Raw genomic sequence first — 26217 nt, forward strand, 5'->3', positions numbered from 1 at the left:
AAAGCACAGTGAGATATCACCTCACATCTGTCAGAATGGCCAGTATCAAAAACACAAGAAATAACAAGTGTTGGTGAGGATGCAGATAAAAGGGCACCCTCATGCACTATTGGTCTATTGTCAGAATTGTAAATTTGATACAGCCACTATGGAAAAGAGCATGGAGGTTCCTCAAAAAATTAGAAATACATAGCAGCACTTTCAACAATAGCCAAATTATGGAAAAAGCCTAAATGTCCATCAACTGATGAATGGATAAAGAAGATGTAGTTTATATATACAATGGAATACTACTTGGCAATGAGAAAGAATGAAATATGGCCTTTTGTAGCAACGTGGACGGAACTAGAGAGTGTTATGCTAAGTGAAATAAGTCATACAGAGAAAGACAGATACCATATGTTTTCACTCTTATGTGGATCCTGAGAAACTTAACAGAAGACCATCATGGGGGGAAGGATAAAAAAAAAAAAGAGAGAGGGAGGGAGCCAAACCATAAGAGACTCTTTAAAAACTGAGAATAAACTGAGGGTTGATGGGAGGTGGGAGGGAGGGGAAAGTGGGTGATGGGCATTGAGGAGGGCACCTGTTGGGATGAGCACTGGGTGTTGTATGGAAACCAATTTGACAACAAATTTCATGTTAAAAAAATGAATGAATGAATTAATTAATTAGAAATACAAATATCATACGATCCAGTAATTCTACTACTGGGTATTTACCCAAAGAAAACAAAAACACTAATTTGACAAGATACATGCTCCCATCTTTTTACTGAAGCATTATTTAGAATAGCTAATACATGGAAGCAACCTAAGTACCCAATGACAAATGAATGAATAAGGAAGATATTGTGTGCATGCGTGCGTGCGTGCGCACACACACACAAACTGGAATATTACTCAGCTATAAAAAAGGGGGAAAAAAGAATGAAATCTTGCCATTTGTGACATGGATAGACCTCAAGGGGGTTATGCTAAGTGAAATAAGATAAACACAAATATATGATTTCATTTAGGTGTGGAATCTAAAAGACAAAACAAACAAAACAGAAACAGACTCATAAATACAGAGAACAAAGTGGTGGTTGCCAGAAAGGAAGGTAATAAGATAAGTGAAACAGGCAAAGGGGATTAAGACATACAAATTCCCAGTTATAAAATAAATAAGTCACAGCAATATAAAGTACAGCATAGGGAATAGTCAATAATACTATAATGTACTATAATATATAGTATATATATAATAACACTATATATATATATATATAAAAATATAATAAGAGCACAAAGTCAGTAACTTTGTATGGTGACAGGTGGCAACTACACTTATGGTGAGCATCTGTAATATATGTAAATGTTGAATCACTATCTGGAACTAATATATCTGGAACTAATATACTGTATATCAACTATACTTCAATTAAAAGCAAATAATTTTTTAAAAAGAAATAAAGGACTTCTCTGCAGTTACAATAAACAAGATAATCAGATTGTAACAAGCACCCTGAAGTAAATGAATAGGGCCATATAACTGATAACAAGGAAAGACGGGGAGCTAATTAGGGTCATCAGAGGAACAGACAGCTGAGCAGCCATTCAGGGGAGAACATAAGAAAATGTATTCTGGGCACAAATGTGATAGAAGAAAGAACTTGGTATAATGGAGGAACAGAAGGAGGCCAGTGTGATTGTACAGTATTGAGGAGTGAAGTTAGAAAAGGAGGCAAGCCTGATAATGAAGGACCTTGGAGGCCACCATAGGGAAAGCCAGGAAGGGCTTACATAGGAATAACCTAAGTATATAGTTTCCATATTTTTAAACATATTCATGTGGCTACGGAGAACCAACTGTATGAGACAAGAGTGGAAAGGGTTAGCATGTCAACTCAAGTGAAAGTGAAGGAGGCTTAACCTACTAGCAGTGGAAAGGTAGAACTGACACAGTTTGGTGGTGGATTAGATATGGAGGCAAAGAGAGGAACCCCAAGAATAAACCCTGAGAAACTGAGTAAATTTTGTTCCATTTACTAAGATGGAAACAACTTAAAAAACTGGGGGGGGGGGGAAGGAAAAAATATATATATATTTTATATATATATTTCATATATATATATGTACGTATATATTTTTCATACACATATATATGAAATACGGGTTTTTGATGTTAGACAATAGATAAAACAGGATAGAGGAATTAAATGAGTTGAGCCCCATGAATGCCCCAGATTCCTCCTTAGAGTCAGTTTCTAGGTTGTGGGGCAGGAAGGGGGAACCTAAACCAAATCAAGCAGCCTCGTTATGTTCAGGAGACACAGTCAAGAATTTGCAAAGGCCAAGACGGCTGGAATTTGCAGGGCAGAGTACCAGAGGAAAGACAGCTGCATAGAGAGGAGAATACCAAAATAATGTGCAGAGAGTTCTTTTCAAGTCTTTAGGTAAGTATTGACCAGCACAATACTTGTTGGGAAATACTGAACAACAGGGAAAGAACTACCAAAAGAAGCAGGCAAATTTTGAGCTGGGAAGAGTTTGTATTCCCACAAACTGGAAAAATCTCACCTAATAAACAGAGAACTGGGTAGAATACTCAAGAGGATACTGCTTCCATAGGGGAAAAAGTAGCCTTGGATTAAAGGCTGCTCTGGCCCAACTCACAAAGCTTAAAAGCCTTGAAATGATCAAACGGTTTCCAAGTAACTTAACCATATTCCAAAACAAGCTCAAGAATATTTAAAAGAATGTAAAAACAACACATCCATATACACAAAAATCCAACACCCAACAGTATAAAATTCACATCCAATAAAAAATTAGCAGGCATGCAAAGAAGAAAATATGACCCAAAATAAAAAAAATCAATCATTGAAAACAAACCCCAAAATGACACAGATAACTCTTTTAATGTCCTTATTTACTATTTCTATTATAAATATATTATATTAAACAAGGTAGAGAAAAGAAATAGCATATTAAGGAGAGGCATGAAAGATAAAAAAAAAAAAAAATTCCATAGGCAAAAATACATTAGGTAAGATTAACAGCAAATTAGTGAAGAATAAGTTAGTGAACTTGAAGGCAAGGCAACAGAAACTATCCAAAATTAAAGATGGAGAAAAAAGACTGGGAAACGTATAAAACATTAGTAAGCTGTGGGTCAACTTCAAGCATAGTATTATGCTTATAAACTGGGAGTCCCAGAAGGAGGTAGGAGAGCATGGAGTATAGAAAATTTATTTTAAGAAATAATAGCGAAAATTAAACTATATAAATATACACACATCCAATAAGTGCAACAAACCCCAAGCACAAAAATCATGAAGAACACCACACCAATGCATATTGTAATGAAACTGCACAAATTTGATGATGAAAACCTTAAATTAAAAGCAGCAGAGGTTTTAAAAAATTACATACAGAGGAACAAAGATAAGAATGACAAGAGTTCTTTTCAGAAACAACACAATCCAGAGAGCAGTAGAGCAACAACACTTTTAAAACCAGAATTTTAGGGGCACTGGGTGGCTCAGTCAGTTAAGCATCTGAGTCTTGATTTCCTCTCAGTTCATGATCTCATGGTTTCATAGGTTTGAGCCCCATGTCGGGATCTGCACTGATGGCACAGAGCCTGCTTGAGATTCTTCCTCTCTCTCTGCCCCACCGCCCCCACCCCCTACTCACACTCTCTCCGTCTTTCTCAAAATACATAAATAAACTTTTAAAAAATCTAGAATTTTATACCCAGCCAAAGTATCTTTCGAACATAGAGTCAAAAATCTTTCTCAACAAGGTGGGGCTGTACACATTGCTGAAAGTATTTTGGATTTTTGTCTTCAAAGTAATAGTAAAGCCACTAATAGACTCTAAATGGTGAGACTTGCATCTTAGGAAAAACACATTAACTTCTGTTAAGAACAGATTGAGCTTAGGGGCCAGGGGGCCACACATATGTAAGAGCAAAGGAGCATAAAGTTGTTCAAAAAACAGGATAACATCGATTGGGCTGGTAGAAGTGGGTATGAAGAATGGTAGACTGATTAGAAAAATATCTAGAAGATAGTTATTTGAAGACTTGGTGCCTGGATGTGAGGTGTGAGGAAGAGGAAGGAATCAAGAATGATTCCTGTTCCTGACATGAGCGACTATACTTACATATAATTTTATCTACCTGAAAAATAATGTAAATCAATTATACACTATCAAAACTAACTGAAATCCACAAGAGTAAACTATTCTAAATACTGCATTTAAACTAAAGAATTCACTGTGTAAAAATGCAAATAAAAACCAAATAGCACTTTTTTGTAGGAGAGAAAGATACAGGCATAAGCATTCTTCATCTGAAATTCGCACTGAGCTCAATCTCGCATTGACACAGTTGCTATTGTTCCTTATAGAAAATAATAAAAGCAAGACTTCTACGAGCCATCTGATGAAACACTGAAGTGCCTTTACAAAACAGTTCCTTCTACAGGCAAATCACTATTATGGGGGGGTACCTTTAAAAGTAATTATAACTCTCATGAGGCATTTAAAATGGCTGCAAATTTTTGGTAATCCCTCCTAGTTCAGCAACCTTGCTTCCTATGTTTCTATCTTCACAGGAATCTATTGGTGAAAGATTTTAAAAGGTTTTAAATAGTAACAACAAAGGTTTGTCATGGATTTATAAAGTGCTGCGTACTATTATGTTATACTAAGTACCTTACATGATAATCTCATTCAACCTTAAAAACTCTATTAGGTGGTAGTTATCCCCATTCAACAGATAAATTGAGATGCAAAGAGGTTAAGGAATTTGTCTTACATTATGAAGCTAATAAGTGGCAGAGCTAAGGATATAAAACCAGAGAGGTCTGACCTCAATCCCTGGGGACTCTTGAGAAATTCATCTTTAAACTTCAAAAATCTTCCTGCATATTAGAATATGTGTAACTGGTATACTGATTTTGTGTGGGTACATTCTTTACATGTAATAAGTTTCTAAATTATTTCCTTTTAAAAATTCACAAAAGGGATTAAAAGTATACTTATCATGTGGTGAGCATTGAATAATGTCTAAAATTGTTGAAACATTATAATGCATGCCTGCAAATAGCACTGTATGTTAACTGTATTACAATTAAAAATAAGATAAAATTGGCGTGCTGGGTGGCTCAGTCAGGTAAGCGGCTGACTTCAGCTCAGGTCATGATCTCACAGTTTGTGAGTTCGAGCCCCACACTGGGCTCTGTGCTGACAGCTCAGAGCCTGGAGCCGGCTTCCAATTCTGTGTCTGCCTCTCTCTGCCCCTTCCCAGCTGGCACCCTGTCTCTGTCTCTCTCAAGAATAAATAAACGTTAAAAAAATAATTTAAAAAAAGAAAAGAAAAATTAATAAATTCTCATCCTTAAAATGTTCAGACTTTCAATTTGCCTCAAGAAATTCTTCAAAGCAGATAAACTTAAAAAGAATTATGTGTAGACTATGAGAATTTTCATGAACATATGTAGACACGTGTGTGTAACAGGGGACGCTGATAGAGAATCCAAATCATCAAAGGCATAGCTTGGCTGAGTACAGACACCACGGACCTGAAAGTGTGCTGAGGGTTGGCTATGTTAAGTTGTACAACAGGGGCGCCTGGATGGCTCAGTCAGTTGAGCGTCTGACTCTTGATTTTGGCTCAGGTCATGATCTCACAGTTGATGAGTTCAAGCCCCACACTGGGCTCTGCGCTGACACTGCAGAGCCTGCTTGGGATTCTGTCTCCCTCTTTCTCTGCCCCTCCCCTGCTGGCTCTCTGTCTCACAAAATAAATAAAAATAAACTTTAAAAAAGAAGAAAGCTGTACAACAAACCGTTAATGCTATCACGTAGTACTGTGATAGGAAACAGCTCAGACGATTTGTGTGGAAACCATGTTGTATGATGGACATGAAGGACTGCACACACTTAAACTTCCTCGTGCTCAATTACATGGCATGTTATATGCATGACTCTTTCATCAACAACTGCACAGTTACTAGGATTAACTTCAGAATTGTGAACTCATTAAAATTTCTCTGTAGCTGAGCAGAAACTCACAATTTAAAAGGTTTTTTTTTTCTCTGCCACAACAAAAAAAGCCTAGAAACTGAAATTCTCCAATAAAGTTATTTTATTTGGGTTCAACCTAAAATAGTTTAAATTTGATCTTTGTTAGAGAAAAGAAATCTCCAATTGTATAGACTTAATAAAAAGTACTGAATTTGCCACTTCCAATAGAGGATAGTTTCTTCATGCTTTGGGCATCTACCATTAGTAACCCAAAAGACTACTTGTAGTAAATATAACTGTCATAGCACTGAAATGCCCAAAATCAATTTCCTAGCTTAGAAAGTTGCCCTTATGTTACCATAACACACAATAGTCTCCTGACTATTCATATTGTTTGAAAACCATGAAAACACAGTTTTTGGCATGCATGCCCAGTTGGAAAAGGATTTGTTCCTCTGAAAACACCATTCATAAGACTAGGCAGAGCTGAGGGCACCTCTGTGTGTGAACAAGCAGGTAGGTATCTCAGGGTTTCTGCAGCCGTCTCCTTCCTTAACGGGTAAGTACCGGTGCCAACAAGGGGAGAGTCCAGGCACATGACTCAGCTTATGACTTAATTTTCCACAGCTAAGAAAAGAAAATCACCAAAATAAGTTAGTTTTAAGACAAACAGTTGGGGTTTACAGGTCCACTTACATGACTATGAACCAAGAACCCTTTACATAAGAACAGTAGCAACTCTAGAACACCATAGATGAAAAACCATCTAACAATTCCTAGGGTCAAAAATGACATACTGCAGTTCACGGGTTTTGGGTATGCACTCATTCTGCCTCTCAGAGGCAGACCCTTCCTCAGCCCATGCTGTTAGATTAACATGAGATTCAAACTTGATTTTTCGTTCAAGAGCAGTCTATTGTACTTGTGTCAAATGAGAAAACTTAAGCTAAGAACTTAGCCCGTGCACCGCCATCAAAACGTATATTTCTTTACTTGAAGAGTTACTTCCACACCAGTCCCCTAGTCTGTCTGTCTCTCTCCCAATCACAGATGTGCGTGCGCACACACACACACGCACACACACACACACACACACTCACAGGGCGAAGAGCAAGGATTATTTAGTAAGACTAAAGCAGATGCCACAGAGTACTAGTCACACTTACTCTTATATTAAATCCTAGAAGATCACTTATAACACCTGAGACAGCAGAAAGGATAACTACTCGTGTGATATTGTAGATTAAGGGATTCATTGTCAGTCCATAGAGTCTAAATGGTGTGTCCAGCTCCTACAAAAAACATGAAAGAATGGAGATGAAATACATGGCCTATCGATGGCCACCAGTGATTTCTGGGCTGGTTTTTAGGTCTTGGGTACGGATGAGTGTGTAAGGCCGTCCTTCATGTTCAACAGCTGCTTTCAAAAGACCTATAATGGACTCTCACCTACTTTCCACTAGCTAAGTGTTTAAAGGTGGGTTCAAGCAGTATGTTGTGAATTTTTTTTTTTAAATATAATTTGAAAAATGTGACAGACATCAGCAATCATCAGAACCTGGATAACAAGATGGGAAATTTTTTCTTACATAGTCAGGAACCCAAAACTATCAACTTGACATTGTGAATGTACACAGCCCAGCAGCCATCTGTTACGAGGGTCTTCTCCAATAAGTACAGCATTGATTTCATTTAAGTGCTAGTGAAAGTAGATCACAGGATATTACTTACTTTCAATAACTTGGTGGACAGCTTTAATACATTATTTACTAGAGTAAGCTGTTCTTTCTTATTAGGCTTTTTTTCCATCTTAAGATATAAATTAATCTAAGGAAAAAAAGAGAGATCAAGGCAAATGTCACAGAAAAAGATATACTGTACTAAGTTTGGCAGATTCGAAAGTAATATTTTCAAATAAAATAAATCTGAAAATTCCTGCATTTATTTCTACAAAACACATATGTCACATACCCTACTGTCCAGACCACGCAGTCACATCTGACAAAGAAAAGCCAGTTCGTGAATAAAAAAAAAGTAGGGGCGCGTGGGTGGCTCAGTCGGTTAAGCGTCCGACTTCGCTCAGGTCATGATCTCACAGTCCGTGAGTTCGAGCCCTGCGTTGGGCTCTGTGCTGACAGCTCAGAGCCTGGAGCCTGCTTCGGATTCTGTGTCTCCCTCTCTCTCTGACCCTCCCCCACTCACACTCTGTCTCTCTCTCTCTCCTTCAAAAATAAAATAAACGTTAAAAAAAATTTTTTTAAGTAAATATGAAGCAATTTAACTATCAAAACAATGAAAAGTGTAATGTTAATTATAACTTAACAGTTAACATGTGAACTTTTTAAGTTCAAAAGCTCTACCTACTCATTTTGGTGACACCCACATAATATAACATCCTCATTAAACATTAATGAAACATAAGAAGAAAGCTGCTTTTAACTTGTTAGTTCTTTATTTTTTCTCCTATGGAAATATTCTCCCACTATAATTCTCAGGCAAAAGAAGAAAATCTAATGATACCAAATGTATTTATGTAAAACTTATGGATAACCACGAAATCAAAACCAAAACCAAAAAAAAAAAAAAAAAAACCAAAACCCTTTATACTACTCTGTCTTTATAAGAAACATTTCCCAGTCTTAATATCTATTCCCATACTAAAGAGAAAGTATTTTCTAAACTTTGAATGTATGGCTGATACAGAAGAAATTCAAGAGCTTATTAAAAACATGCTTAAGTGACAAGTACTATAAAGATCTAATACTTGATGCAGAATATGAGACTTAAAGCATGCTCCATTATCACAAATAAAGATACCTTTATAATATACAAACTACTTTCAATCCATTAGATCTTAATTCTTACAATCCTGGGAGCTGGTGGGGAAGATTATAAACCCTCATTTTATAAGGAGGAAATAATTATATAGTAGCAAAGTCACCTGTAAGGTCATATAGCTAGAAAGTGCTAAATCTAGACTCAACCCTGAATCTTCTGCACAAATCTTATGCCATCTCTAACCACAGAACTAAATTAACAAGGACCAATCGTTACCTGTTCCGTAAGTAATATTGAAACATTGCTGTATTTCTTATTGGTTTCAGACCCCAATGAGGCCAGACGCAGTAAGAAAAGTAGTAAAGCTGTTTCCCAGATCAAAAACTCCCAATTATAAGCATCATTCAGGAAAGTTTTATGCCCTTGCAGAACCTATACAAAGAACCGACAAAAAGTTAGGTTTTTCATTTGTCTCAAAATCTATAATTACTCCTTTACTCTAGCAACTTAAAAAGATTTACAAGTTACCAATATTTTATACTCAAAGCAGAATTTTAATACTCATATAAAGCCTTATCTATTTAACTAATCTATTTAACTAATCTATTTAACTAATCCCTATCCCTATTTCTCTAGGTTTCCTAGACTTTTTCCAGACAGCAAAGGAGGAATTAGCAAAGGAGGAAAACATAGAAGTAAAATCAGACAAACACATTTCCAGCCTTTTAACCACTCATGTGCCCACTCACAATTATATGGTGACCGTTTTTCAAAGTGTTAAATTTGCATTATCACCAGTAGGCCTTCCTAAGACATGTGGCCCATCCTACTGGTATGACTCGAAAACCCTGAGGATCAATTCTTTACTCCATTTTAGGATCCAAGTAACAACAGCAGCAGCAGCTACCATTTATCAAATGCCTATTATTACGTGTCAAGTTTGCTAGTAAAAGTTGTGTTTTTTGTTTGCTTCAAAATTTACTCAAGCCAGCCTGAGGTAAAGTGGAACACACTGGAAAATATACAGAGAATCCTCACAGAAACCAAATGCTGGCCTTTTGAAACCAGGGAGTCACAGCGCAGCTCCCCTCGCTGTCTCTCTTCCTCAAGGGCCATTTGGGCTCCCATCTCCACTCCTCTTAGTTAATTCTGTTGCTTTGCATGACACTTGTTTACTGCTCCCTGCAAGTTTGGCTCGCTCCAGCTTTGGTTTCCCATAACACCCTACTGGCCCCACTGACCCCTACTGACCCTCTCTTCTCCAAAGGCCACCAGTGATATCTCAGGTTTTCAGTCCTAATTTCTAAAATTTCTAAATTCTAATTTCTAAATTTCTAAATACGTTTGGCTTAGTCTGGGTCAGGTGTTCACCCCTGCCAATCAGTTATAACTAGAGTAGGAAAGTAAGTTAGTAGCAACCTAGGCCCACCTCTTCAGCAGGGTGGTTTGTTGTGTGGCAATATATAACACACAAACCACAGCCAAGCGGCTATAAAATCAAACACAAAGAAAAACTCTTAAAACCAGCCAGAGAAGGGGTGCATGGGTGGCTCGGCTGGTTAATCGTCCAGCTCTTGGTTTCAGCTCAGCTCATGATCTCATGGTTCATGAGTTCGAGCCCCACATCGGGCTTTGCACTGATGGTGCGGGGCATGCTTGGGATTCTCTCACTCTGCCACTCCCACGCATGTTCTCTGTCTTTCAGAATAAGTAAATTTTAAAAATTGAAAGAAAAAAAAAATTAAAAAAAACACCAGAGAAAAAGGACATTACCTTTAAAAGAGCAGCAAATAAAACTAACAGCTGACTTCTCAAGACAAAACACGGAAATCAAAAGGTAACAGAATCCCAAAAGTATTGAAAGTAATTGGCAACCTAGAAATGCATACTCAGTGAAAACATCCTTTAAACAAGAAAGCGATAAAAGACATTTTCAAACATACTAGAACAGAATTCATAACCAGATTCTTCAAACAGGAAGAAAAAAATCCCAGAAAAAAACACAGAAATGCAAGAACTAATGAAAAGCAATGAAAAGGGTAAATGTGTAGGTAAATATAAATGAATAACTGAATACAAAAAATAATCATTATATCTTGTGGGTTTAAAACATATGTAAAATTTGGGGTGCCTGGCTAGCTCAGTCAGTAGAGCATGCAACTCTTGATTTCAGGGTTGTAATTTGAGCCTCACATTGGGTGTGGAGCCTACTTAAAGAAATAAGTCAAATAAATACAAGAAAATATATGTAAAATTTTAAGTAAGGATACTAATAATGGGTGAATGGATAAATGAGATAAAGTGTTCTAAGGTCCTAGCATTATCAAGGAAGCAGAAATTAATACTTTATTAGACTATAATAAGCTAAGGATGTATGTTGCAATCTCTGAGGTAAAAGCACATATAACAAGTAGTGAAAGAACATATAACACGTTAACAAAGAGGATTAAATGGAATATTACAGAATACTTGATTCATAAAAGATGCCAAGAAAGGAGAGAGAAAGAAAATTTAACAGGTAGACCAAATAAGAAATAAACAGTATTTGTATTTGTGGTAATTACATTAAATGTAAATGAGCCAGACAATCTAAAACACTAAGACTGTGAAGCTGGATTAAGGAACAAACAACCAAAAAAAGGATATGCTGATTACAGAAGCCATGACTCAAATATGAAGACAAAATAAATGAAAGGGTGGACAAAGATATAATATGCAAAAACGAATCAAAAGACAGCTGGTGTGGTTAAATTAATATCAAATAGAGCAGACTTTAGGTTAAGAAACATTAGAATCAGAGACATTTCAAAAGGTCATGAAAGATTAAGCCTGACACTTTTCCAGGTTAAAAAAGACTAAAGAGGGGTGCCTGGGTGGCTCAGTTGGGTAAGCATCTGACTCTTGATCTCAGCTCAGGTCTTGGATCCACCATCACAGTAGACGTGAACACACCTCTGTCAATGGTCGACAGAATAAGCAGACGAAAAAAACATGAGTAAGGATATAGAAGATGCCAGCAATGGAACAAATAAACTTGGACTAATTTACCTAGCGAGGACATTGCTCCCCAAGACAACAGAATACAAGTTCTTTCAAAGTGCTGATGGAGAGTTAATGAAACTGACCATATGCCAGATAATAAAGCAAGCCTCTACAAATTTCAAAGGAGTAAAGACATTCAGAATACGTTCTCTGAACACAGTAGAATTAAGTTAGAACTCAATAAATGGAACACTACAACCTACGGCTATAACTTCTTATAATGAAGAAAGCACAGAAGTACCCCCTTACCCAAAAAAAAAGGTACAGGGACCCATCAAAAGTATGCAGGAAGGGGCTTCAAGGGTCTCCCACTGGCCAAATCTGGGACAATTTAGACATCAGAATAAATAGAGTAAATAGATTATACCCAATAGATTTACCCAAATGGGTTATAATCTATTGGGTAAAAATCAGAATATATGAGTCCATAATGAAACCAAGAAGAAACAAAGGAAAGGTCAACCACAGAGTGACAACTGACAGATGTGGAAGTAAAGATGGTGTTAGAAAAATCACTATTTTGTAACCCTTGTGGTATGATAGCTTTATTATCAAAAACTGCCAATTAAAATTAGAGTCATCTTAGAATCTTAAAGGATTCAGAATTATTTTATTCTGATTTCAAAAGTAAGTAAAATTAAGTATTCAAAATAGCATGCTGGTGCCTTGATCCTGAGAAATAAATTTCTGTCATACACACACACACACACACACACACACCTAAAACAGATAGTGAACCTTATTAGAATTTCCATTTTTCATTACAACAGATATGAAATGTTTACCTGGGCACAACAAATGAAAGCAATGGAAAGTGTCAGTAAGAAGACTGAAGATACAACGACATCAACTGAGCGCTGTGGACCCCGTCTCTGTGGAGTGAGACATATAGGTTAATATTTAAGATTACACTTAGAGACAACAGTGGCCCTCAAATCATTCACATTCTGAGTTTTACAACATTAATGTGAAAATAAATGTTTATAAGGAGTTTCTAGCCCAGTATTTTAACATAGTTTGGACACGTTTAATTTTAAGCATTGAAATTCATGCTGTTCCAAGTTAAGGGTGTGAGTTATTCACAAATGTATTTTCAGCTAAAATATTTTCCAAAAAGTCAGAAAAAGATGCAATTTTCAACTTATCACTCTGCCCTAGGAATTTAGATTTTCTTTTCCCTTCCTAAGCTCTCATTTACTCCCCTCTAATACCTTAGCAGATAGATCATTTCCAACTTGCTGTCCAGCACGTCTGTCAGCCACTGATATGATCTGTCTGGTTCACAGAACTAACTACACTGCCCATTGAGTATCTGCTGCCAGAAATTTCAGGGAGCATGCTTTCTGCATATTCCTGCACATATTCCATCGTCAAATGAAACTCACCTTGAGAAAGGAGCGCAGTGATAACCATATCTTAATGTTCTCCACCTTTTTAAGTCTGAAATGAGGTATTTCATATTTCCTAGCCTTCCTGGCAGAAGTAATATGGCTGAAGAGTTTTGCAAATAAAAATCTCTAGAGGAGGTTTAAAAAAATCACAAAGTAAAATATACATGTTTGTCTCTGAGTATATGTTTATATAATTGTAAATAATATTCCCATATATTGGAAGCATATAAAAAATAATAAACGGATGAAATTCTAATCAGTGATCACTTAGACTAAGCTAATAGCTCATTATCCTGTTACTTCCAAATCATATTCTATAGTAATGTCTTTGTATATATGCCTTTGTAATATGGTACACTTGACATTCTCAAGGAGTATTCTTTGGAGACCTTTGTGAATCCCCGACCTCACAAACAAAATTGTTTACCTGAATTCTGGTTTAGTTCCAAATTAAATTTCCATTCAAAATCACATTTTTTTTGGACATGAAGACATATCAAGTCTCCAATTCTTCATTCTTACCGAAATTCAATACATTTATTTCTCACTTAACCATTGTCTACGGAAACATTTTCACTTTGAGAATTACTACATATGTTATGGGCAAACAAGTGCAGTATTGAGACACAGGTGCTATGCAGTCAGCTAGGCTCACTCTCTGCCTAAGCCACTTATTCCTACCCGTTAGCTCAGCGAAATCTCAGATTACAACATGTTATTTGTGATTAATCGATATCACAAGTGTTAAACCCACAAACACCAAAAGTTTGCTCATCAATCCTTCATTGTCCACATTAACTTCTGGAGAGAGAACAAATCAATAGAACAAAAACAACTCAGTGGAATATCATATACAAAAGCAGAGGCGAGAAACTTAATTTGCTACTGACCTGTTTATATGTTCTTTCCGCCACACACATCATGAAAAAAAAAATCCAAGTAAGACACAATCGTTCAAAAAAATTAATCATAGACAAAATAATAATAGGTGTAACAGGTGGTGCCCCACAAAAGAGAGTCATGATCTCCTCAGCTGAAATAGACTTTAGCTGGTCAAAACTCTTCTCACGGAAAAGTCGATGTAAAAAAGGGAAAAATGCTAATCCAATGGTGACGACATTTCCCAGCATCTGATAACCTACTCCTTGCTGATATGCATTAACCTGGGAATTAATTTAAAACGTCGCATCGTTATTACACAGTTAAATGGAGTTATGAAGCAGTTTTTATCAACTACTATTTAGATTATTAAAACCTAAATCTGTTTCGAATCTAAAAGAAGTCCAAAGAAAAATGACGTATAGATTTATGACTCTTAGATTTTATTAAAAATTAGGCTTAGATAAGGAACATTCATAGAGTATACCTGAATAACTGATCATGTTCAGAGAACTTTGTAATAAAAAAAATATATACTACCAAGTAAAGCCACTAACCACAAAAATTAAAAATATATATATATTCATGTTTCAAAAGCTGAGTCAGTGCTTTGATCACTGAATACAGCCAATGAACAGCTGATCATAAACAGGTTTTTCAAAAAAGCTGAAAACTTATGAAATCTTACCCTGCTCATGATGATGCCACTTATTTCCAACACAGACATATCCATCTTTTTGCACTCATTCCCTTCCCAGATTATTGCACTAACTCGATCAGAGGCAGGACTTGAGTTCTGAAGCCAGAATAAGTGGTTCTAAAAAGAAAAATATAAAACTATTTTCATCCACCCTTATTTCTTCCCTCAGTTGGATTTTCTCCCCATTGTCCAGCTCCCAGGCCACAGTTGCCAGTGTTAGACCTCATCATTCTATTCTCTCCTTCACAGAGCTCAATACCAATGACAAACCTCCATCATGCTGATCTCTGGTCCTTTTTTCTTCACTAAGATATTTTCTTACCTAGAGAGAGGCTAAATGTCTTCTGTAATGATGGAAACTAGGATTCCATGATCTCCAAGGTGGCCTAGCTTCCCTCTCTAAATGTGTGGAAGGGAGGATAAGCTTGGTGTATTCATGGCATGTTAAGAAGGAAAGTATTTCTAGAGCAGCATGACTATACTGGAGGTAGCAGGAAATTAGCTAGGAGAGCTGCTAATAGGCCTTACAAGTTGCATGAATAACTGAGGAGTTAAGCCTTTCTCTGGTCTAATCAGGACACAGAAAAGCATAAAAAGCTCAAGAGGACAGGGGTGCCTGGTGGCTCAGTAGGTTAAGTGTCCGACTCTTGGTTTTGGCTCGGGTCACGATCTCACGGTTCGTGGGTTTGAGCCCCAGGTCGGGCTCTGCGCTGACAGTGTGGAGCCCGCTCGAGATACTCTTTCTCTCCCTCTCTCTCTGCCCCTCCCCTGCTCATGCTCTCAATCTCAAAATAAATAAATAAACATAAGAAAGAAAGAAACAAACAAACAAGCAAATAATCCCAATGGAGGAGGGAAAGCAATTAAAGGATTTTAAGGGGAATGGCATCATTCCAGCTGCAGCATGGAAAAGCAAAGGGAGCAGGCCCACAGAAGCTGCTATAATGATCCAGATAGCAGCCAATGATGGTCCACCCCAAGCAGGGGAGACACAAGTAGACAGACACAGATATTCAGTGGAGTCAAGAGGACATATTAGTAACACACTAGAGAGGGTGGGGTCAAGAACCACTCCAAGGATGGGGCACCTGGGTGGTTGAGTCGGTTAGGCATCCAACTCTTGGTTTTGGCTCAGGTCATGATTTCATGAGTCCGTGAGTTTGAGCCCCACATTGGGTTCTGTGCTGGTGGCACAGAGCCCGCTTGGGATTCTTTCTCTCGCCCTCTCTCTCTGCTCCTCCCCGACTCACACTGTCTCTGTCTCTCTCAAAAGTAAATAAACTTAAAAAAAACAAAAAAAGTAAATAAACTTAAAAAAAAAAAAAAAAAGAACTACTCCAAGGTTTCTGCCTTAGGCGGTCAGTGGTGGCATTCAAAAATATGGGGATAAAGGAAGAACAGGATGGATAGGGTAATTGGGAAATGATGAATTCCTTTTGATATGGTTTCATGTTACCTAATTATGCTTATATATGCCTTAAAATTATACTGAAAATCCCAAAAGTGCAAAGGAGGTCAAGATTATCAGGATGTCATGTATAACTACTGAGGGCTAATGTAATTTAGATGAATCTTCAGACTAAATGTAAAGAATATTTAGATTCAAACTTTGACAGCAAAATTGAAAGAAGCTTAAAGCTTTAATAAGAAAATGTATGTTGTTTCTGGTTAGTTTTAAAAAATTGTATACATTTAATGAAGCAGGATTTTTTTCTGAAAATGTGTAACCTAAATCAATGGTATCCTAGAATCAAGAAAATTCAATGATTAAACAAATGAATATCCAGAATCCAGTATTTGTAGACCACTGTGGAAATATTTAGCCTAAAGGACAACAAAAAAAGGAAGAATCATGATCATTGTCACCAAACATCTGAAATGTTGATTTGAGAATCACTTCTTAACCATTCAATCTATCCAGCAGTGGAGAAAGCTCTCTCATGAAGTTAACAATCACTCTGGCTCCAGAAGTACTTACACAGAGGCCACTGATAATCTGATGGCAATACTAATAATAATGCTAACATTTATTAGGTGCTTACCCTTTGCCAGACATTGTGCTAAGCACTTTATATTATCTCATTAGATATATCACAATAGTCCCAGGAAGGAGTAACGATGATTACCATGTAAGAATTCCTACATTGGTTGGAAGGTTCAAATACCTTCTAAGGAATCTCCAATTCCAGATTCTCTGATTTTATGATATTAATATAAGACCTAAAATTAAAAGCACCACTGGGTTTATACATTACTAGAGAAGCAAGTAATGCCATTTCTTAGTAATTCACACATCACGCTGCGATGTCGCTGAAAATATGAGGTTGATATACCATTCAAACACCACTCTGCTCACATAAAATGAACATTAAGGATCATTCTAAGGAAAATAATGAGAAAAAGTGTTATGAAGAACAATTCATGTTAGGGCAATTCCAGAGTACCTGCCCCTGAGTTCTAATTCCAACGTCTTCACTTACAAATTATGCTCGATTTCCTCATCTCTACATTAGGGATAATAATAGTATCTACCTCATTCAATTATTGTAAAGCCAAACGAGATAATACGGCCCCTGGCATGTGTAGGTATACAGTAAATATTGGCTACCGTCACCTTTACAGACCTGCTGAAAAACATCTTCTTTGGGATCACGCTTGGTCCCTGAATGGAGGGTGTTCACACGGGCCCCCTCACTGTCACTGGTGACAGATGACCGGCACTCTGGGCCATGCAGCAGGTCGTCCCATAGCATATCCTCGGTCTCTGAGTCATGGCGGGTGCTTTCTGAGTCTCTTCTGGACATGGTCAGGCTTCGAGAGCCACCACTCATGCCAGACCTAGAGCCCTTTAAAGGGAAACAGAAAAACAAAACTATTTTTTTCATTCATTTTTAAAAGCAGTCATATATCTGAAACAAAATTAAAGCAAGATATCTGTGGTGATGGCTGGCAAGCTCCCGTAAACTTACCCCCAAATATTCACCTGTTCATAAGGCTTCACATAACAATAATACATTTTAAGATATAAATGTTGAACCCTGTGTGACTCTCTAATAAGCAGGGCTGTAAAAGGACTCCCTCTAAGAACTGACTGCCAAATCATAAGGCTGTTTGACTGGAATGCCCTGGATAACAGTGACCTCTGCAAGCCCCTCCGGAGGGCCTACCCTGGAAAGGTGTGGCAGAGCCTTCTGACATTCCCAAAGTGTCCCCTACTCTAAATACAGTGAGCGTGACTGCAGATCTAGTCGTGTCCCGGGGCCTGGCCAACCACGGAAAGGACAGTCAGGCTGAGCAGAGGCTGCGCGGTGCAGCTCGCCTGCAGCATAAACAGAAACACGAATGTTTTCCCACGCCCCCAACTGCCTTGTCAATCAAAACAAAAACCACCTACCACCATCTGCCCCGTCCCCCTCTGAATTATAATATTCCAAATATACAATATCCTATTAGCTGCATGATGAGATTTGCTGCTCGTCTCTCAGGGGTCCTTTCTCAAAAATTTATCTTCATCAGCATCAGTGCCACTTACAAAGGAATGATACTTAAGAATAAACTCTATATTCCAAGTAAATATGAGGGAGCCTTTTTGTCATCTGGGGATTGAGGAAGCTCTTGCCTGCCAAGCATCAGATCATCTATGATACTTTCAAGATCAGAGTCAAAGTGAAACAGAGCTCCTTCTCTTCGTGGGGGTGAGCAGCCAGAGAGGTAGACAGACAATTGACGGCAGGGGAGGCCAGGAAAATAGAACCACTACGTCAGGACAATCAATAAAAAAAGCAGTGGGTAAACTTATCACACTCAGGAATACACCCTGAACAATGACCTCTCAGAAGGATACATTACCTGACTGAAGGCTGCCGATTCAAACTCTGATTCAGCCAGACTATCTGAATCCCGTGCAATGTGACACCACTTGGTGGTGGTTTTCTTTACCTGCCAAAAATCAAGCCAATAAACAATAGGAAAACATGTCAAATATCTTGTGTTAGCATTCAGTGATTTAGGAGTTAATGCCTATACTTTTACAAACTAAAAATTACCTGAGTGTTTAGGTGCCTAGAAAGTATTGACTTTCTATTCTTAACTTCACAGCCGTTGTCACTTGAGGCCCCTTCCACACTCCTGCGCAACATCATCATCTGTGTCCGGGCTTCACCGTCCTCCTCACTTGACAGATCATCTGAAATCCCATTACCCAGATGCCTAAAAGCCTCCTACAAAGAGAACAGCAATTTCTCCCCAGGGGAGAGCCCAAAATACTCTAGTAAGCAGCATGTGTAAAAACAAAAAAACAGGTAAAAACTAAGAAATGGTAAAGGTAACCCAAAACTGAACAAACCTATATCTTACTTGGTGTCAATAAAGAAAACTCTCTTGGCACTAAGCAGACTAAACGGTGAGGCAGTATTATGTAGAGAGGTTGGAAACGCAGGCGTGAGTCTGAATCGGAGCCCTTCGACTTCCTGGCCACGTAACCTGAGGCAAGTAACTGAATCTCTGGGGCTCCTTTTCCTCAGAGGAAAAGGGATGATAATAAAAGCACCTATCTCACAGAGCTACTGAAACAATTGGATGACTTACTACACGTAAAGCACTTAGAATAGTGTCTGGTTGCAGGAATGACTCAAACAGATTAGCTGTTTTTGTAATTACTAAATGCCACAGTCTAACAAGTGAGAAGATATTTCAAGACTATAAAATGTAGTTTTAGAGATAAAACATCTGTGCTAAAGCTAGAAAATAGCTTCCCAAACCCTACTATATTATCATTGCATCTCTGGAATATGACACAGGAGCCTCTACACACAGATCCGTTGATGAAATCGACCAGCCTACTCCTAAGGCTGGGTCAGTAGCCTATCAAATAACAAGGTCTAGTCCCAGAAATTAAAAGAAAAAACTACAGTCTTCGCATGTTACTCTCCTTTTCATGTCCTGTGGTTTTACATTTCACTTATTTGTTAAGACAAATTACACAAACCTGTTAGTATCTATTTGATACCTCTAGCAGAGTCTAAGAATAGGAACATTTTATGCAGGAAAGAAAAGATTTTGCTATATATACTCATCTAAATCTTACCCTATGGCACTTTTCTCCATCTGAAAATTTTGCTTTCTCTTTTGTTTGCCACATTCTAATCTCTGGTCGACATTGTCTCTTCTTAATGATAGGATGCAGACAACTTGGGTCATTATCAGTTTCAGTTCCTTTGTTACATATTAATTTCACTCTTTTAATCCTAATTTTAGAAAAGGAAAACAAAGATTACTAGCATGAACTATCTTTCATGAAATCACTTTCTTCTGAAGAATGTAATACACCTGACCCTTGAATAACACAGGTTTGAACTACAGGTTCCACTTATTCATGGACTTTTCAAAAAATACAGTACAGTATTATAAATGTATTTCCTCTTCCTTATCATTTTCTTAATAACATTCCTTTTTCTTTACCTTACTTTATTGTAATACAGTATATAATACATACAACATACACAATATATGCTTATTAACTATGTTATTAGTAAGGCTTCTAGTCAACAGGTACCTTTAACCACAGGCCAACTGTGTATTATTCTGGAAATCAAGAAAATGCAGAAATCCTATTTTTCAGTCTTCTAGCTTGCCTAAGGGTATAGGAAGCCAGAATACAGGTATCGCTAGTCTCCAAAGACTCATCACTATTAATTTTGAGAGTAAGCCTCCTCTTTTCAGTTTTGCAAGCAGGTAGCTTCAGTCTTCTCCACTTTCCCTCTCAAACACAGTGCCAATGCCTACCTCACATCACCCGTTTATGCCACTTCCTAGAATGTCTTCCCCTCACCTGTCCCTCAAAGCCCAGCAATTCTTGGCTCCTTCATGACTCCTGCTGATTACTTCACCCCTGAATTACTCTGTCTGCTCAACTACATGGCCTCTCGTCAGCACATAATCACTTATAGTATTTTTACATTGCTGTGACTGTATCATACTCATATCTTCCTATTTAGACAATAAAATCACTGAGAAAGGAGATGCCCAGTGCCCAGCACAACGTTCAACACAAAGAACCCAACACTTCAACTGAAGAGTGTAACCTGTCTTTAGCAAAGTAGGGGAATATACAAGTGTCCCCCCCCACTTTTCTACAGTCCACATTGTGCCACTTAGCTTTTATGGAAGACTTACATTAACACCTGTCATGTTAACCAAAAGAAACCTGAGGAGGATTTTTGCTTTTGCGAACAAAGGTGTAAAGTGAAACTAGCACTCAGTATTTGTTTCACCGCGAGCCATTATGGGAGCAGCGCGCCTACAAGCTGCCAGCCAGCCGCAAGAGCGGCCCCTGAGGGCCCCGTCCCTGGGAACTACACTCAGCATCTCAGCATCAAGCTGCCAGAGCTTCGAACTGTGTCCGTGAGCATCTGTGCTTCATCTCATCTCAATCCACTAGTAAGATGTGTCCTAAGGTATCAGAAAAGCCTAAGAGAGGCTATTTGGGGGGGGGGGGGGGGGGGTCTGAGAAGGCTCAAAAGTTTCTCTGCAGAAATTAATGGTAATTGCTTCTTCACTTTATTCCATTTTGACCCATGAAAGGTTTCAAAGAACACTCTGCTTTCGGAAAGTGGGGGAAATGTGCACTTCATCTTCAAAAAAAGGAACCGCAAGGGGCACCTGGATGGCTCAGTCGGTTAAGTGTCCGACTTCGGCTCAGGTCATGATCTCATGGTCCATGAGTTCGAGCCCTGCATCGGGCTCTGTGCTGACAGCTCAGAGCCTGGAGCCTGCTTCGGATTCTGTGTCTCCCTCTCTGCCCTTCCCCTACCCACACTCTGTGTCTCTCTCTCTCTCAAAAATAAATAAACATTTAAAAAAAAAAAATAAAGGAACTGCAAAAGAACTTTGTTTTTGAGTCATAATCATTAACATATGACAAAATAAGTATTTCCTCGAGTCATACTAGTGTTGTCCCGACCTGCAAAATCATGAAGAAGATAGAATATGTTTTGGATCCACTTCTCTTTCTGTCCTATAGCCCATCAACACCAGCCTCCTGCATCCCATTTCTAAAGAGGTATCAGCTTCCACACTGAAAAACATCTGGTCTTTTTAAAATTATTTTTTCCCCTCAAGCTGTCAGCTGATACGGCTTAAAATATTTACCCTTTCCAAGTATTTATATTTCTATAATCTTGTGGTCTATAATTCTGTTAAAAATCAAACAGAATGAACTTTTATGGTAGAATACTTGACTTATGGGTAACATGACAGTGGAGACACCTGGAGTAAACAAATCCTTCTAGAATCCTTAAAAATCATACCACAATTATAATATGCTTACACTGTATACTCCCAATCAGATAATATACTATGTTAACACTAATGTGAATACAAAATCAAGTAAAAATTCCAACGTAAGCCTTCTCACCTGTTGCCAAAGAGACTGTCCCAAAATCCACCAATAAAGGGTATAGATTCCAAAGTTTCTACTCCTCTGACTTTATCAGAGGAGTTATTTCCATTTTCTCGGCTCCCATCACCATTTACAGTTTTTCGTAATTTTCTACAAAAAAAAAAAAAAGTATTTCAACAACTTCAGGTCATTCAAGAACTTGTATGTTTCTACCCAAAATATCCCTACAGAAAATGATAGCAATGGGTTACTACCTGAAATTAAGTATAGTGAACTTCTTGTAATAAGGATAAAATCATGCAAGAATGTTTCTGACTTAAGGGCAAAACCAGGTTCCAAACCAAAGTCCTATGCTATCATTTTGTTTAATATTTAAAGAAATTGAACTGATATCAAAAATATTACTAGAAAAAAATTTTTCACGTGTATGACCAAGAGTCTTTTCATGTACATTCAACACCACTAGCACAAAGAACAATGCCTTTAAATATGGATGTCAGAAATCTATCCATCTGACACATTTACTCAGAGAACACAAAATAACAGCAATTGATCATTTTGTATTGATACCCTAAGCAGTTAAAATATATATCTAAATCATCAAGATACACCACATGAGATTTCCTTAGAAATCATTAATTGCAAGGAATCCTCTCTTTGAAAAAAAAAAAAAATGGTTTGAAAATAACATTCAAAAAATAAGAATAAATATGTTGAAATTCATTGCACCAAATGAAAAAAAAAATCTTATTTGGTAATTGCTTAGGAAAACAAAAATTTACAGATATTCTGAGAAAAGATAATGTAACTTTTGGAAGGTAATATACCTAACATTTACCTTAAAAGCCTTTATAACAGTTCCAAAACTCACAGATGACATATAACCAATAAAAACAAAGTAAATTCAATGTATAGAAAAGAGAAATTAATCTCTGTTAAAAGCTTAGCGCACTTAGAAATCCATTCTTTACATACAACTGGAAAAAAGTAAAAATTTTACTAGCACTATCCCAATGTACTAACATTCTTGTTTACATAGTGAATTTTCACCAAATTTTGATTGAGACTGAATGTCGAAAATTTTTTTTTCAAAATCACTTAAGTAAATTTTAAGAGTGTAACTATTGCAGTATCAAATTTTTCCTTTTAAACAACTTTACTGAATGACAAAATCCCACCTGGGATTAAATAGGTCATGACAAGGTTTCTTAGCATCTGGAAGAAGAACGAAAAGAAAAGCATTCTTTTTTTTTTTTTTAAGCCAAAAAATAATTAAAAAAAAATTGTAAACCAGGAAGATTTTTTATTAATTTCATCAAAGATTTTCTAAGTCTGTTCAATGCCTCTCTCAGAAAACACAACTACAAGTGCAATTTCTTATCTTACCTTCTTCTCCGATTTCCATTGTTTCCCGATGGCCTTGTTATCTGAGTAGACACAATTTGACAGTGGACAGTTCCCATGAGTAACATAAGGCACAAGGGTCCAAGTACTTCGCTTACATTCACAATAGGCATCATAAAATATAACACGAGTGCTATAACTGAAAAGAAGAGGTTTCAAAATGTAAAACATCACGGCTCATTCTTTATGCCTAATCTTAGCAATTGTACAAACTATTGCTACAAAAATCTACCAATGTAATTTTTTTGTTTTTGTAAATTTACATCCCAGCTAGTTAACATATAGGGTAATAATGATTTCAGGAATAGAATTTAGTGATTCATCTCTTACATGTAAACACCCAGTGCTCATCCCAACAAGTGTCCTCCTTAATGCCCCTTGCCCATTTAGCCCATCCCCCTACCCGACACCCCACCAGCTATCCTCAGTTTGTTCTCTGTATTTACGAGTCTCTTATGGTTTGTCTCCCTCTCTGTTTTTATGTTTGCTTCTCTTCCTTTATGTTCATCTGTTTTGTATCTTAAATTCCACGTATGAGTGAAGTCATATGATATTTATCTTTCTCTGACTTACTTCACTTAGCGTAATACACTCTAGTTCCATCCATGTTATTGCAGATGGCAAGATTTCATTCTTTTTGATCACTGAGTAATATTCGATTGTGTGTATATACACATATATATACATACACACACACCACATCTTCTTTATCCATTTATCAGTTGATGGATATGTGGGCTCTTTCCATACTTTGGCTATTGTCAATAGTGCTGATATAAATATTGGGGTGCATGTGCCCCTTTGAATCAGCACTCCTATATCCCTTGGATAAATACCTAGTAGTGCAATTGCTGGGTCATAGGGTAGTTTTATTTTTAATTTTTTGAGGAACCTCCACACTCTTTTACAGAGTGGCTGCACCAGTTTGCATTCCCACCAGCAGTGCAAAAGGGTTCCTCTTTCTCCACATCCACGCCAACATCTGTTGTTGCCTAAGTTGTTAATTTTAGCCACTCTGACTGGTGTGAGGTGGTATCTCAGTGCGGTTTTGATTTGTATTTCCCCGATGGTGGGTGATGTTGAGCATTTTTTCATGTGTCTGTTAGCCATCTGGATGTCTTCTTTGGAAAAGCGTCTATTCATGTCTTCATTTCTTCACTGGATTATTTGGATTCTGGGTGTTGAGTCTGATTAGTTCTTAATAGATTTTGGATACTAACCCTTTATCTGATATTTCATTTGCAACTATCTTCTCCATTCCATTGGTTGGCTTTTGGTTTTGCTGATTGTTTCCTTTCCTGTCCAGAAGCTTTTTATCTTGATGAGGTCCCAATAATTCATTTTTGCTTTTGTTTCCCTTGGCTCTGGACACATGTCAAGTAAGAAGTTACTGTGGCTGAAGTCAAAGAGCCTGTTGTCTGTTTTCTCCTCTAGGATTTTGATGGCTTCCTGTCTTATGTTTAGGTCTTTCATTCATTTTGAATGTATTTATGTGTATGGTGTAAGAAAGTGGTCCAGTTTCATTCTTCTGCACAAAGAGCTTTCATGCTGTCCAGTTTTCCCAGTGCCATTTGCTGAAGAGACTGTCTTTTTTCCATTGTATATTCTTTCTACCTGTGTCATGGATTGGTTCACCATATAAATATGGGTCTGTTTCTGGGCTCTTTACCTGTTCCATTGATCTATGTGTCTGTTTTTGTGCCAGTACCATACTGTCTTGATGATTATTGCTTTGTAATACAGCTTGAAGTCCAGAATTGTGATGCCTCCAGCTTTGGTTTTCTTTTTTAGGATTGCTTTGGCTATTCGGGGTCTTTTCTGGTGCCATACAAATTTTAGGATTGTTTGTTTTAGCTCTGTGAAGAAAGAATGCTCATATTATTTTGATAGGAATTGAATTGAATATGTAGATTGCTTTGGGCAGTATTGACATTTTAGCAATATTTGTTCTTCCAATACATGAGCATGGAATGTTTTTCCATTGTGTGTGTGGGGGGGGGGCGGGGAGGTTCTTCAATTTCTTTCATAAGCTTTCTATAGTTTTCAGTGTAAAGATTTTTCACCTCTTTGATTAGGTTTATTCTTATATATTTTATGGTTTTTGGTGCAATTGTAAATGAGATCAATTCTTGCATTTCTCCTTCTGCCATTTCATTATTAGTGTATAGAAATGCAACCTATTTCTGTACATTGATTTTATATCCTGTGACTTTGCTGAATTCATGAATCAGTTCTAGCAGTTTTTTGGTGGAGTCTTTTGGGTTTTCCACATAGATGATCATGTCATCTCTGAAGAGTGACAGTTTGACTTCCTCCTTGCTGATTTAGATGCCTTTTATTTCTTTGTGTTGTCTAATTGCTGAGGCTAGGACTTCCAGCACTATGTTGAATAACAGTGGCGACAGTGGGCATCCGTGTCTCTTTCCTGACCTTAGGGGGAAAAGTCTCAGTTTTTCCCCATTAAAGATGATATTAGTGGTGGGTCTGTCATATATGGCTTTTATGATCTTGAGGTCTGATCCTTCTATCCCTACTTTCTTGAGGGTTTTTATCAAGAAAGGATGCTATATTTTGTCAAATGCTTTCTCTGCATCTATTGAGAGGATC

The 26217-nt window shown here is 37.4% G+C and overlaps 1 protein-coding gene across 9 annotated transcripts in view; it reads right to left on the bottom strand.

The window, feature by feature from the left end:
* PHTF1 (putative homeodomain transcription factor 1) overlaps positions 1-26217 on the bottom strand; it is a 90080-nt gene that overhangs the window by 24941 nt on the left and 38922 nt on the right. For 7 of the 9 annotated variants that reach the window (XR_006221820.1, XR_006221821.1, XR_006221825.1 and 4 more), the window contains exons 6-19: positions 23593-23749; positions 22222-22356; positions 19894-20053; positions 18854-19027; positions 18657-18746; positions 17432-17653; positions 14796-14924; positions 14119-14391; positions 13223-13354; positions 12623-12709; positions 9072-9227; positions 7749-7844; positions 7184-7309; positions 6514-6644 (exon numbers count right to left, since the gene is read on the bottom strand). Coding sequence is in view for 2 of the 9 variants with exons in the window: in XM_042998229.1 (XP_042854163.1) it covers positions 6624-6644; positions 7184-7309; positions 7749-7844; positions 9072-9227; positions 12623-12709; positions 13223-13354; positions 14119-14391; positions 14796-14924; positions 17432-17653; positions 18657-18746; positions 18854-19027; positions 19894-20053; positions 22222-22356; positions 23593-23749 (1958 nt within the window). In the remaining 7 variants the exon portion in view is untranslated. Of the gene's footprint in view, positions 1-6120; positions 6645-7183; positions 7310-7748; positions 7845-9071; positions 9228-12622; positions 12710-13222; positions 13355-14118; positions 14392-14795; positions 14925-17431; positions 17654-18656; positions 18747-18853; positions 19028-19893; positions 20054-22221; positions 22357-23592; positions 23750-26217 lie in introns of those variants that run through there. The other 2 variants (XM_042998229.1, XM_042998231.1) reach the window with 1 other exon arrangement.

The sequence above is a fragment of the Panthera tigris genome, chromosome C1, assembly GCF_018350195.1.
Source record: "Panthera tigris isolate Pti1 chromosome C1, P.tigris_Pti1_mat1.1, whole genome shotgun sequence".
Taxonomy (NCBI): Eukaryota; Metazoa; Chordata; class Mammalia; order Carnivora; family Felidae; genus Panthera; species Panthera tigris.